Below are 12,771 nucleotides of genomic sequence, written 5' to 3' on the forward strand. Positions count from 1 at the left end.
CAGGGACACAGCAGGGTGGTGGGGACAAGGAGACATTTCCATTCCTGCCCCGAACAGGCTGTGGCAACTCACACAATTTACTGAAGTTTTGAATGCTGGATTTGATCTCATGCTGCTCTGTGCCAGCAAAACAATCTTTGGCAAGAGAACCATGGAATTCCAGAGTGGTTTGGGTTGGAAGGGACCTTAAAGCCTTGAAGTTAATCTCATTCCACCCCTGCCATGGGCAGGAATACCTTCCACTATCCCAGGCTGCTCCAAGCCCTGTCCAGCATCTCTGGGACACTTCCAGGGATCCAGGGGCAGCCACAGCTTCTCTGGACAACCAATTAAAAGAAATATTAACACCCAATAAACCAAATAAATCAATTTTTTTGGAAAATCAAATCTGCTGTAAAGAGCCCCTTTCCCAAGCTCTTCTTTCTTCTGTCCTGACTTCCCTCAGATCACCTCTGGATCAAGGAATTAATCCAGAAGTTTCCATTACCTCCCAACGACTTATGGCAGCACTTTCATTTCTTAATTAATAGACATTAATTAGTAGCGCTACGAAACAGCAGAGAGCAGATGTGACTGGAACCTCAGCTGAATATAAAGATGTATTTTTAGCAAGCCTGTCCTCTTAATGAGCACGTCCTCAATTTAAAACAGTAAAAGTTGAAAGGAATTTGGAGTCTTTTTGGCGTTGTGTTAATTAATAAATTCCACATCCTCTGCAAGGGGAAGGTCAGTGCTGGCAGCAAAGTGCTGCTGGAGCAGGGAATGGAATGGGAACCTGGAGCAGCGTCATTGCTTCCTAATTGGTGCCTGTGGGCACATTAACCAGGTGTTCAGCCATAGCAGAGCAGGAGAAAAGGGGAATTTTGCAAACTTACAGCTTCTGTTAGTGTTGCGTTACGGCTCCCCAACCTGTCGGAAAAGATGCGTCCAGTTGCCCAGCAATCCGAGGTTTTACAGGGAAATATGGGAAGCTGTGAATTCCAGGCTATAACTCGATGTAAATGTAGTGTGGAATTTTATTTAATTTTATTCCTCTCCCAGCAGCAGCACTGCTGTGGAAATGTGTTCTGCCTAAAAGGGGAGATCTGGGGACATGTGGATTTTGCTCTCCCTCCGTGGAAGAGACCTTGTAATCTTTTCCACCCAATTAAATCCTTCCATATTGGAGGCAAATACCATCCAAGCAAAAGGATTTCACAAAACAAAACCATGGAGCTGTATCAGGAGTCAGTTATTCCAAGAGATTTTCCCCAGTTCTCTGGTTTCCTGCTGCTCACTCGGACAGTTTTCCTCATTGGGAAATAGGGAATGGGGAACCCTGCACAGCGACAGTGAGGGTAGGGGTGGCACTCCATGGCTGGAATCTGTGTAATTTGGTGCTTCCTTCAGAAAGGTGGGAAAAGCATCTACAGTGCCCTGGATTGGAGCTCAGGAATTGGAAGGAGTGGTCCTTTCCAACTTGGGCTATTCCATGGTTCTCAATATCTATGAATGGCTGAGGCCTTGGAGAATCAGAGAATTCCAGAATGGTTTGGGTTGGGAGGGACCTCAAAGCCCATCCAGTGCCACCCCTGCCATGGGCAGGAACACCTTCCACTGTCCCAGGCTGCTCCAAGCCCCAACGTCCAGCCTGGCCTTGGGCACTGCCAGGATATCAGTTCTGCCTTAGATGCTTTTCCCTCAGGCTGCTCCTGAGCTGCAGTTCTTTAAACCTCTGTTGACTGAAGTTTCCCTTTTCCCCTCCTAGCAGAGCTCCCTGGGGTTTTCCCTTGTTAGGGATCATTTTTTCCCCTCAGGAATCACTTCCTCCTTCTTGTCACAAAGTCCATGGGGGGTTATTTTTGTCCCTCAAAAGTGTTTTGTCCCTCAAAATGTTTTGTTTAATGCTGATAGATTCAGAGCATCCATTTGAATCATCCTCTTCCCAGCATACCCAGGTCCTACCACTGCTTTTCCCACCTTTCCCAGAATGGAATTTGCATTTTCTCAAGGCAAGACCATGGGAAGCCTTTTAGTTGCAGCATTTTTGAGATGTGGGGATAAAAAGGAGTCGATGTTTTCCTTACACTTAAGCTGGATACATTTGGAATTTGCAGCTCACATCAGTGGCAGCTTGGATTCGGGAAAATATGTGTGATTTTCCTTTTGGAATCACTGGCTTAGAGTGATTTTCTGGTGGTACTTTATTTGGTTTGTAATAAGAAATAGCAAATATGGTCATAAAGTTAAATTAAATTGTTTCTCCAGCAGGTACTGAGGAAGGATTTGCCATGGAAAAATTAGGGAGTGATGATTACCAGATGATTACAGGAAAAAGATCCTTTTTCCCCTACTTTTCCTTGTGTTAGTAGTGCTGCATTGCATTTTATTAAAATCCTGTGCTTCTTTATACCAAATGAAAAAGAAACTGGAATTTTAGGAATTATTTTTCAATGAAATGTTATGGTGAGATGTTTCCTGGGGAAGAGGAAAGCACAGGGTGCCAGATCCAGGCAGGGAATCTGTGCTTGGAGAGGCTGAGGGTCAGAGCTCCCAACACCATGTTAATGAAATGTAGGAATAAATCACTCTGGGGGAGTGGATATGGAATTGAAATGATCCATAATTTTAGTATTAAACCCTCTTGGCTTCCAGCAATGTGTTGTCCTTCCAGCCATGATATCCTTGGAATTTATCCCATCAGTCTGGCCAATCCAGGTGTGTGATTGTGCCCTACATCATGCTTGGGGGGAATTTTTTCCTCTCTTTTTTTTGGCTTCTGCAGAATCCTGACAGGAATATTCCTTCATGCCCTCAGGTTGAATTTGGGAAGATTGGAGGGATAAGATGAACACAGAGAGATCAGGAGAGCAAAACCTGACATTTAGGTTACAAAACAATAGGTTAAGACAGGATCACTGGAGCAGTGTCCAAACTCCCTTGTCATTTGTTTTGGGGATAAATACCATGGGAAGGTCAGAGTGCCTCCACTCCAACCAGTCTGGGAATTGAGACAGAAAGGCAGGATATCAAGGCCAGGAAGGAATATGGGACACCCTGAAGATACACTGCTCGATAAATACGTCTAATTAAGGTGAAAATATTCTTTTCCAGAAAAAAAAGTTACCATTTTCTGGGACAGGCTGTTCAGGTAGTTACTATGAAAGCAAAAACTTGATAAAATGGTGGATTGTTGCTCTAAAATGTGTCCAGGTCTATCTTTTTTTGAGCAAGGGCAGGAAGCCAGGGTAGTTTTAATGTGCTGATGAAAGGATTAAAAGAGCTGCCATGGGCATCATGGAATTCCGGAGTGGTTTGGGTTGGAAGGGACCTCAAAGCCCACCCAGTCCCACCCCTGCCATGGGTAGGGACACCTTCCACTGTCCCAAGCTGCTCCAAGCTCCATCCAACCTGGCCTTGGACACTGCCAGGGATCCAGGGGCAGCCACAGCTCCTCTGACCCACAGCTCCTCTGAACCACCCTAAGAATAAAAATACCCTTGATGTTAGTCAAGTTGAGGCAAGCAATGTAATTAAGCAACACCAAAACTCAATTTCTGAGGGGTTTTTATGGACCTCCATCAAGTAAAACATAAATATATGAAAATATTTTGTATTATAATATTCTACAGAAACAGATGTAAAGTACAACGTTCACAAAGTCAAGCTGACTGAAGTGGCTCATATGGAGTCCATACACAGCCCACTATTAAGCTTCAGCACTAAACCAATCTTCCAAATTATTATTGGGTTTGCTGGCTTGAAATGTAATTTTTTATTAAATCTCGTGTTCATGCTTTTGGAGATAGGCAAGTTTCATGGTGAATTTAAAGCATATTGGCTATCAGGCAAATTGAAAACGGGCTGGGAGTGATGTGTTTAGCACGGGGAAAAAGCAAGCAAGAAAAGTAGAGAGGAAAAGTCAAAATTTCACTTGGACAGTTCCCATAGTTGTGCCCTGCAATGTATTTGAGATGTGCTCAGTCTCCCTTTCCCACTCTGCTCGAGACACAGATAATTAAGATATAACAAATTCAAAGATTTTTTTTAAATTTGTATTTAATGTCAGTATTTTTTGTGTGCAAATAATGACTTTATCTTAATCCTGTTCTTTGTGGTTACTTCGTTTATTTCCTGAGGGACAAAGCCATTTTGTGGTTTCATACTCAAAGAAATCAGTGGGGTCTCTCCTGGTCTCCATCCTGTCCTGGATGCTCCCAAGATACCATTTTCCTGTGGAAAAGTTGAAGTGAATCAAATGGCCGAAATGTCACATTGCTGTGATGGTTATGGAAAAAAATTCCATGGAAATGGATGAAACAATGGTCTGGGAATAGATTAAAATTGTCCTGGTCAAAGGGTGATTGTGTGGAGAAGGAAAGATTAAAACTCTGGATAAGGCTGAGGTGGGATGGGGATTAAAGTGGATGTTAATTGTGGTTTATCCCTAAGATTTATGGGATGCAGGTGGATTATCATTTATTGCAAGGGACCTTCTTACGTCCAGGGATGGGATGGATGTGGATCCTGGGCATGTGAGTCTTGGGGAGGAATCAGAAATCACAGATTGGAGAAGTGGGGAGTTTTCCAGTCCTTTTCTGGGTGCTTTGGGCTGGATTCTCTTGCTCTCCTCTTCCCACAGAAATTCCGGCTTTTATCATGCAGTAGTGCAGAATTATGGCATAAAATCACCTTTGCCTGTGCCCTAAAACACTTCCAAATAATATGTCAGGAAAAAGGCACCATTTTCCATCTTAGTGATTCAAACATTGGAAAATAAGGAATTTATTCCCTGAGAAAGGGGTCTGCCCCCTCCCTCCAGAGCAAACACAAAACCTCTCTCTAATTGTTATTGATTTGTCAGTCCATTGGATTCAGCACTGGCAGAGGGAGCTACAAGGGCATTCCCACTGCAGGAATATCCTGCAATTGCGCTGGGAATTAAGTGTGGGGTTTTTGTTCCACTCCCACCCCTTCAGAAGATTAAGAAAACAAAATCATCTGTAAAGCAGCATGAAAAGGGTATTTTCCTCTCTGACCTCATCAAAAGAACTCCAGCTTTAAATGCCTCCAGCCTTGGCAGCTTTTTTTCCCCTGTCTTTCCCTGTCTTTCTCTGCCTTTTGGCAGCTTTTTAATCCCTAAGATTAACATTTGCATTGGTAAAATGTGCATTAAAAAGCTTTTCATAGCAATGGTTTTAGAGCTCAAGGAGCAACAAGGAATTTTATTCCAACCACTGATGCGGGACGGTGGGAGCAGAGGGATCTGCTCCGTGCACGTGCGTTTGGGTAAAATGGGATTTTTCCATCCGTGAGAAAAAGAGGAGCTCACTGTTATATTGCATGATCCAAAACTTCATTCCACGTATTCAGTATCTCGAAATTCCTCTAGGATGTTCAAAACAATATTCATTGTTTGAGAGGCAGAGTTCAAGGGAAGATTGGCCACTTGTTGATGGGAAAAGTTTGGGTTCAATAGTTGGGATTGTATCCTGGGGTTCCAGCTTTCATATAATCATGGAATATCCTCAGTTGGAAGGGACACACTAGGATCATCCAGTCCAACATTTGGCCCCGCCCAGACACCCCATCAATCCCACCTTGTCCCTGAGAGCATTGTCCCAATGCTCCTGGAGCTCTGGCAGCCTTGGGGCCGTGCCTCTTCCCTGCCCTTAGAATGGGAAAATGTGGTGTGGAGTGGAGGATTTGAAAACCACCTGGAACATGAAAGGGGAGAGTGATCAAATATTCATGGAATCATAGAATTATTTAAGCCTGAAAAGACCCCTGAGATCATCAAATGCAGCTGTTCCCCCAGCACTGGCAGGGCCACCACTAGACCATGTCCCCAGGTGCCATTTGGTCCTCCAGTACCTCTGTGATATTCCCTGGAATTAAGCATAGGTACTGTCCGGAATTTTGAAGATCAGTGCACAACTGATCTTCAAAATCAGGAGCTTCTCAGAGCAGATCCTCATCTGGTGTTTATCTTGTTATCTGTCAATGAGAGTAGTTTTTAAAATTGAAAATATCTGCGTAATGCATTAATAAAACCCCATCTGTATTCATGGATGAGTGCCAAAAATTCCTTTTAAATTTATTTTGAAGAGTTTGAAGCATGAATTCAGTCTTTGTTTGCCATGAGGAAAATCTGAGGAGGATTTGAGATGAGCTCAAACCTCTCACCTCTCCTTGTTGAAATTGTTTGGATTGCTGGTTTAAAGACATCAGCACAGAGTCATGGAATGGTTTGGGTTCAAGGGCCTCAAAGCCCATCCAGTGCCCCCCCCCCTCCCACTGTCCCAGGTTGCTCCAAGCCCCAGTGTCCAGCCTGGCCTTGGACACTGCCAGGGATCCAGGGGCAGCCCCAGCTGCTCTGGGCACCCTGTGCCAGGGCCTGCCCACCCTCACAGTGTTTGGGTAGCCTTGGGTTGCAGTTCATTTCCTGAAAAGCATCTCGGGTTTTAGTACCAAAATGCGTTGGTAGGAAAATTTTTGGATCTTTGTGAAGAGTGGGAATTCCCATGGAGGTGGCCCCAAAGTGATTCGTGCTTAAAGCACGGAATTTTACCCATGAATGAATTTTCCTGTGGTTTTCTGACACATTACTGAGTTTTCTTAGTAGACCTGAATATATTTGAGTTATGTTATAAAAGAGATTTATAGATCTATATAAAATACATATAAAAGATCTATTTTGTCTTTTACTTCCAATTTTTCAGGCTGGGGTGGTTCTTGTTTCTCCTCATTATTCCCTGCTTTCCCATTTCTCACATCCAAGAACCATTAGATCTTTACATTGCCATCTCTTGTCTATTGAACTTCTCAGTGGGTTTTGCATTTTCAAAGGTTGAACATTGTCCTTTTGAATATGATTTTCCCTAATAACAGATCCTTTGGCAGCCTAATAGATGGTGGAAATACTAAGGCGAGGAATAATTGTCAATAATCTGCTGTTCAGGAATGTCACACAAATCCTTCTGTTCCCCTCTGCAGACCCCCCCCAGTGAGTGAAAGTGCCCCGAAGGGAACCGTGGTCACCGTTGTCACCGCGGCCGCCTTGAACCAGACAGTCGTGTACTCCATTGTGTCAGGCAATGAAGAGGGTAAGTGGAATAATAATAATAATATTAATAGTAATAATAATATTTCAGCCTTGTGGTTATGCCAAGCCTGGTGGGTGGGTGCACCAGAGGTCTGCAAGAAGGTGTGGAGAAGTAAAGCTGCTGAAGTGAATCACAGAATTGTTAAGCTGCTGAAGTGAATCACTGGAAAAGACCTCCTAAGATCATCAGGTGAAATCCCACCTCATCTGCACGAGCAGGAGGGAATTCCAGGGCTGGAGCCTACAAGAAACCTGGAGAGGGATTTCTTATAAGAGCATGTAGTGACAGGGCTAGGGTGAATGGCTTCAAGCTGGAACAGAGAAGTTTAGATGGGATATTGGGAAGGACTTGTTCCCTGGCAGGGTGGGAAGACCCTGGCACAGGGTGCCCAGAGCAGCGGGGGCTGCCCCTGGATCCCTGGCAGTGCCCAAGGCCAGGCTGGACACTGGGGCCTGGAGCAGCCTGGGACAGTGGAAGGTGTCCCTGCCCATGGCAGGGCTGGCACTGGATGAGCTTTAAGGTCCTTTCCAACCCAAACCATTCTATCATTCTACAACTGCCATTATCAAACCTTTGGAGATCAGCTAAAGCTCAGATTAATTAGCAGGATTACAAGAAAAAAATACTCACTGATGTGAACATTCCCGTGGGTGCCACGTGGTGCAAGCCCATGGCACATCAAAATAAAAACAGGAATAGCTTTGATGGAGTTGTACTTGCTTGAAAATCTGGTTTAAGGGATTACAGGCTTGGCCATGCTGTAACAAATACAGGATTAGAGCCTGATATCCAAGCAAAACATCCTGCTGGGATACTCTCTGTGATCCACCTGGATATCCTGACAAAATAACACAGAATTCTTGGGAAGGATGTAAAGAATTCCCCATCCCATCCTCCTTTTTGTGAGTGTGGGCTCTTTGTCTTGTCCTGTCTTCCCACTTGTCCTCAAGTCCTGTGCAGGGAGTTGCATTCCGTGATCCTTGCGGGTCCCTTCCAGCTCAGGATATTCCATGATTCTGTGACTCAGGGTTGGTTATCCCAGCAGCAGGTTGGATCCAGCTGATCTGCTCCTTAAAATATCTTCAAAGACGAGCTATGTGGGCTTTTCCAGGCCTGAGGGAGGAGGGGAGGCAGGGAGGAAATGACTTGCTTGGATTGTGTCATCCCCAAAATAAAAGCCTTGGGTATTGAAAATCCCTGTTTCTGCATCCCAGAAAATTCCTGTGTTTTTGCTGGCTTCCAGATGTGTTTTCCATTAACAACAGAACGGGAGTGATCTCCGTGAAGAAGCCTCTGGATTATGAACGTGTCCAAAGTTACGAGCTGCGAGTGCAGGCAGACTCCCTGCAGGTGGTGAGGTCCAACCTGCGGGTCCCCTCCAAAAGTAAGTGTCAAAAATCCTTCCTTTTCCACCTTTTTTACACAGATATTGCTGGGATCTGCTGAGAGTGTTGAAACTCCACTCCAGTGACCTTTCTGGATTTTAGGGCTGTGATGGTGGTGATGGGATCACAGCCCACAGTGCATTTTTGGGTCTCTGCCTGACTTGCCCAGAGAAGCTGGGGCTGCCCCTGGATCCCTGGCAGTGTCCAAGGCCAGGCTGGACACTGGGGCTTGGAGCAGCCTGGGACAGTGGGAGGTGTCCCTGCCCATGGCAGGGGTGGCACTGGATGGGATTTAGGGATCCCTTCCAACCCAAACCATCCTGGGATTCTGTGATTCCATGTTAGTTGAAGGGGCTCAAGTATTTGGGAACACTCCATAAAACTTGGGAATGGCCTGAGGCGCTGTACAGGGGTGGCAATTCCAGTATCTTCACCAGGGTTTCTTTCCAATGCTACCCACAGAACCAGCAGGAGATTTTGGGATTTTGAGCCTGGATTATCATGGATATTTCTTTTTCATGAGTAAGAATGGAGTGTGTGGGGTGTGACACATCGGGGTTAAGCAGTGGTCAGGAGCTTGGCTTTGTTAGGAGCAGGGTGAGGTCCTGTGCTGGTTTAGCCACCATTGAGGATGTACCTGGCAGGGGACAGAAAGACAAAGCTGCCTGCTTTTCCCTGTGCCTGGGAGAAATCCAGGTCAGGTTATGTAGATACAAAAATGCTGCTAGCGAGGATTTTCTTGCTATTTTCTAAGTCCGTGAGAGACTTTTCTCTCTCACAGAAGAGGTAGCAGGGAATGTAAACCACCAAGCCACCTGCAGCCTTGAAAAGTCTTGTTTATGGTATAGTAGAAAAATATTTTGACAATGGATGTTTAGGATTTTAGCCAGTCACCCCCAAGGGGTGGCTGGCCCTTTGTCCAATTAGGCTATGAAGAAAAAAGTCTATAAAAGAGTTTGTAAAATAATGAAATAAATCAATCTTGCTGCACAACTCCTGCCTGCTGGATCTTCTCCTCCTCCTCCTCCCTATGGCTGCGGGACACGGTCATATACCCTAGGGCCCAGGCCTGCGGTAATAAGGTTATATCCATAAAAATCCAGCCAAGGAATGCCCAGGGAGCAGATTAGGCTTCCATACAGCACAAAGCCTTCTCCAAACCTTTCTCTGAGATAGCTGAAGACACGAGGGAATCAGCAGGTCCTGCCCTTCATTCCCTCTTCTGACTCACACTCTGCACTGAGCAGCTCTCCCAGCTGAACAGCAGTTCCAAAAAAGCTATGGCTGAGTTATTTTATTCAGGAATGCTGGATAATGACTGGAGTTTGACTTCAGGCCAGCTTACAGGAAGACAAGCTGGGTGTGTTTGGCTCTCCGGGAGTACACAACATATATATTCCTTGGAATGTATACTGTGCTGCACGGACGGCTAATGAATTTGATAAATGTATATATTTAAAATACTTCAGAAGTATCTGGCCAGCTGAATCACTTATGATTTTGTAATGGAGATCCCTTGACCTTTGGGTTTGATTCCTGCATTTATACAATTAATTCCTTTCCATTTTCTCAGCACTTTGTTCATTTTTGAGGAGTTTTAATCAGGTTAAACACTACTTCTGAGTTTCAGGGCACTGAATTGATGAGCTGCAGTGGGAGGAGATGGGACACAATGAACACATCACTGTGGGCTTTGCTGAAGTTGAGCTGATGAACCACTTTGGAGCTGGGTGACTCAGAATGCACAGCCCCAGGATGGTGTGACACTGAATTAATATGGAGCTGGGACACCTGGTGGCAATGACCTGCTGCCAGTTCTGATCTTGGATACTCCTGAATTGGTGGAATTTGTTCTGCAATTTGTCGGTGACCTACTCTGGAGCTACAGGGGTTTCTGGGACACTCATTTTGAGATACACATTGAGTGTGTCCAGGGCAGGGAACGGAGCTGGGGAAGGGGCTGGAGCCCCAGGAGCGGCTGAGGGAGCTGGGAAAGGGGCTGAGCCTGGAGCAAAGGAGGCTCAGGGGGGACCTTGTGGCTCTGCACAAGTCCCTGACAGGAGGGGGCAGCCGGGGGGGTCGGGCTCTGCTCCCAGGGAACAGGGACAGGACAAGGGGAAACGGCCTCAGGCTGGGCCAGGGGAGGCTCAGCTTGGACAGCAGCAGGAATTTCTGCATGGAAAGGGTGCTGAGGCCTTGGCAGGGGCTGCCCAGGGAGCTTTGGAGTGCCCATGCCTGGAGGTGTCCAAGGAAGGGCTGGAGGTGGCACTCAGTGCTCTGGGCTGGGGACAAGCTGGGCATCGGGCACAGGGTGGACTCCGTGGGCTGGGAGGGCTTTTCCAGCCTCAGGGATCCTGGGATTCTGTAAATTACAGAGCACTGACAAACTGCTCAGCCACCACACAGGGCTGAATTTCGCAAAGCTCAGAAGCTTGGTACCAAATTGTTTGCAGTGATGGTATTACAGGAAATTAATTACAGAGAAGTAGGAGCTGGAGTTTGCATCTGTGCTGGGGAAAAGTGAAAGTGCATTGAGTGTAACTGAGCTTGTCTTCAGTGATGGTGCCAGCTGATAGCATGGCAATAACTGAAAAACTGTGTGAGGAGAGAAAGTAAATTGAGATGTCCTTTGGAGTATGAGAGCATCAAATTGGTGACTTAAACTGGGGGTTTAATAGATGATGCTAAATCATGCAAAGTCACATTCTTGCTTTCAGCGGAGTCAAACTCATTAAAGGAGTTACTTTAACTGAAACTTTATGCTTTGAAATTGCTGTGTGGTTTTACTTCATCTGAATGGAAGGAGAGTTGGGTTTGGCGATGAGGATGAGTTAAAAAGCTTGGAGTTCTCCTTGAGGATTCTGGGGATGCTGAGCCCTGAAGGAGCTTCCATATTAACAGAGTTTGGACAACGCTCTCAGGCACAGGGTGGGATTCTTGAGGCTGTCCTGTGCAGGGCCAGGACTTGGACTTGATGCTCCTTGAGGCAAGAAGGAAAGGGTAGGAGGAAGTAGAAGGATTTGTGTGGAAGCAGAGGGAGCAGCAAAGAGAAAGTGCTGCCTTAGCACAGGGACAGAGCAGTGGAGCAGGATGGACAAGGAGGGACAAAGAGAGTCTTTTACCACCAAATTTAACCTGGTCCCAGGTGTAGAACCAAAGCACTGGTGGGCATTCCCAGAGCAGCTGTGGCTGTCCCTGGATCACTGGAGGTGTCCAAGGCCAGGCTGGACATTGGGGCTTGGAGCAGCCTGGGACAGTGGAAGGTGTCCAAGCCTATGGCAGGGGATGGGATGAGCTTTAAGGTCCTTCCAACTCAAACCATTCCATGACTCCATGGTTTTACTTTCCTAGAGATGTAAAGATAATGACAGAGCTTTTCCTGCATTTAAGAGGAATTAATTGCCTGGGTGACAAGGTGGTGATTGGTCACAGGTCGTACTCCCTGATCTTGGAAGTCTTTTCCAACCTGGATGATTTCATGACAGAACCTTGTTAGACGTGGTTTTTATCTTGCTGTCAGAGGATTTGAAAACATAATCACCTTCTGTTGATTATTTCCATGTCAGGTAGAACTGTTTGTCCCCTTTGGCACCCCCAGGGCTGGTACAGAGCCACTGCCCTGGCTCTGCTGTACTCCCAGCTGCGAGCAGGGCTATGCTTTGGTGGTTGGGGGTAAGGCAACAGTTCTGTCTCCTTCAGCTTTTGGTTTCCTAAACCCAAAAAACCCTTTGGGAATAAGGTGGAAATGGGAGTTTTACAACTAACATTCTGCAGCTGCTCCATGGTAAATGGGAATGATGCTTCTACTCTGTTAAACATGAGCATGCATTCTGTGTCCCTGCAGGGTCCATGTAACAGTAAAGCAGCCTTATGTTTTTCGTTGCAAAAGTTGCTGCTGGTGGTGCTGTACAAGTTGGCTGCTCCAGCAGTTCCCAGATCCAGGAGTTGTGACAGATGGACTCAATGCAAGCAGAGCCTGGAGAGCTCATCCCGCTGCCTCACAGCTCTGGGGGAGCTTGGGACAGGCTTCAATTTCTTTGGGCAGTAAAACAGTGCATTTCAGAGAGGCTACATAAAACCTGAGCTCCCACTCTGGTCATTATTTGTTCGAAAAAGAGGTTTTATATGGATTTAAGTCAAACCTCGGATCGGTGCTGGTCCAAACACATTGCTGTCTGCTTTTTTCTGTACTCTCCGAGCAGTGACAGCACATGATGAGCTTCTTGAGGCCTTACGGGCTCGTTTAGATCGAAATGCCACTGAAAAATATTCAGTGTTGATTCCTACTTGGTTCTGCCAAA

The 12,771-nt window shown here is 46.0% G+C and overlaps 1 protein-coding gene across 1 annotated transcript in view; it reads left to right on the forward strand.

Annotated features, from left to right (window-relative positions):
* The window catches only part of PCDH15 (protocadherin related 15), a 314,817-nt gene that overhangs the window by 245,319 nt on the left and 56,727 nt on the right, over positions 1–12,771 (forward strand). Inside the window, exons 24-25 of the mRNA XM_069018835.1 lie at positions 6,976–7,085; positions 8,329–8,469. Of these exons, the coding sequence (XP_068874936.1) occupies positions 6,976–7,085; positions 8,329–8,469 (251 nt within the window). The remainder of the gene's footprint in view (positions 1–6,975; positions 7,086–8,328; positions 8,470–12,771) is intronic.

The sequence above is a fragment of the Aphelocoma coerulescens genome, chromosome 6 (assembly GCF_041296385.1).
Source record: "Aphelocoma coerulescens isolate FSJ_1873_10779 chromosome 6, UR_Acoe_1.0, whole genome shotgun sequence".
In the NCBI taxonomy this organism is placed as follows: domain Eukaryota; kingdom Metazoa; phylum Chordata; class Aves; order Passeriformes; family Corvidae; genus Aphelocoma; species Aphelocoma coerulescens.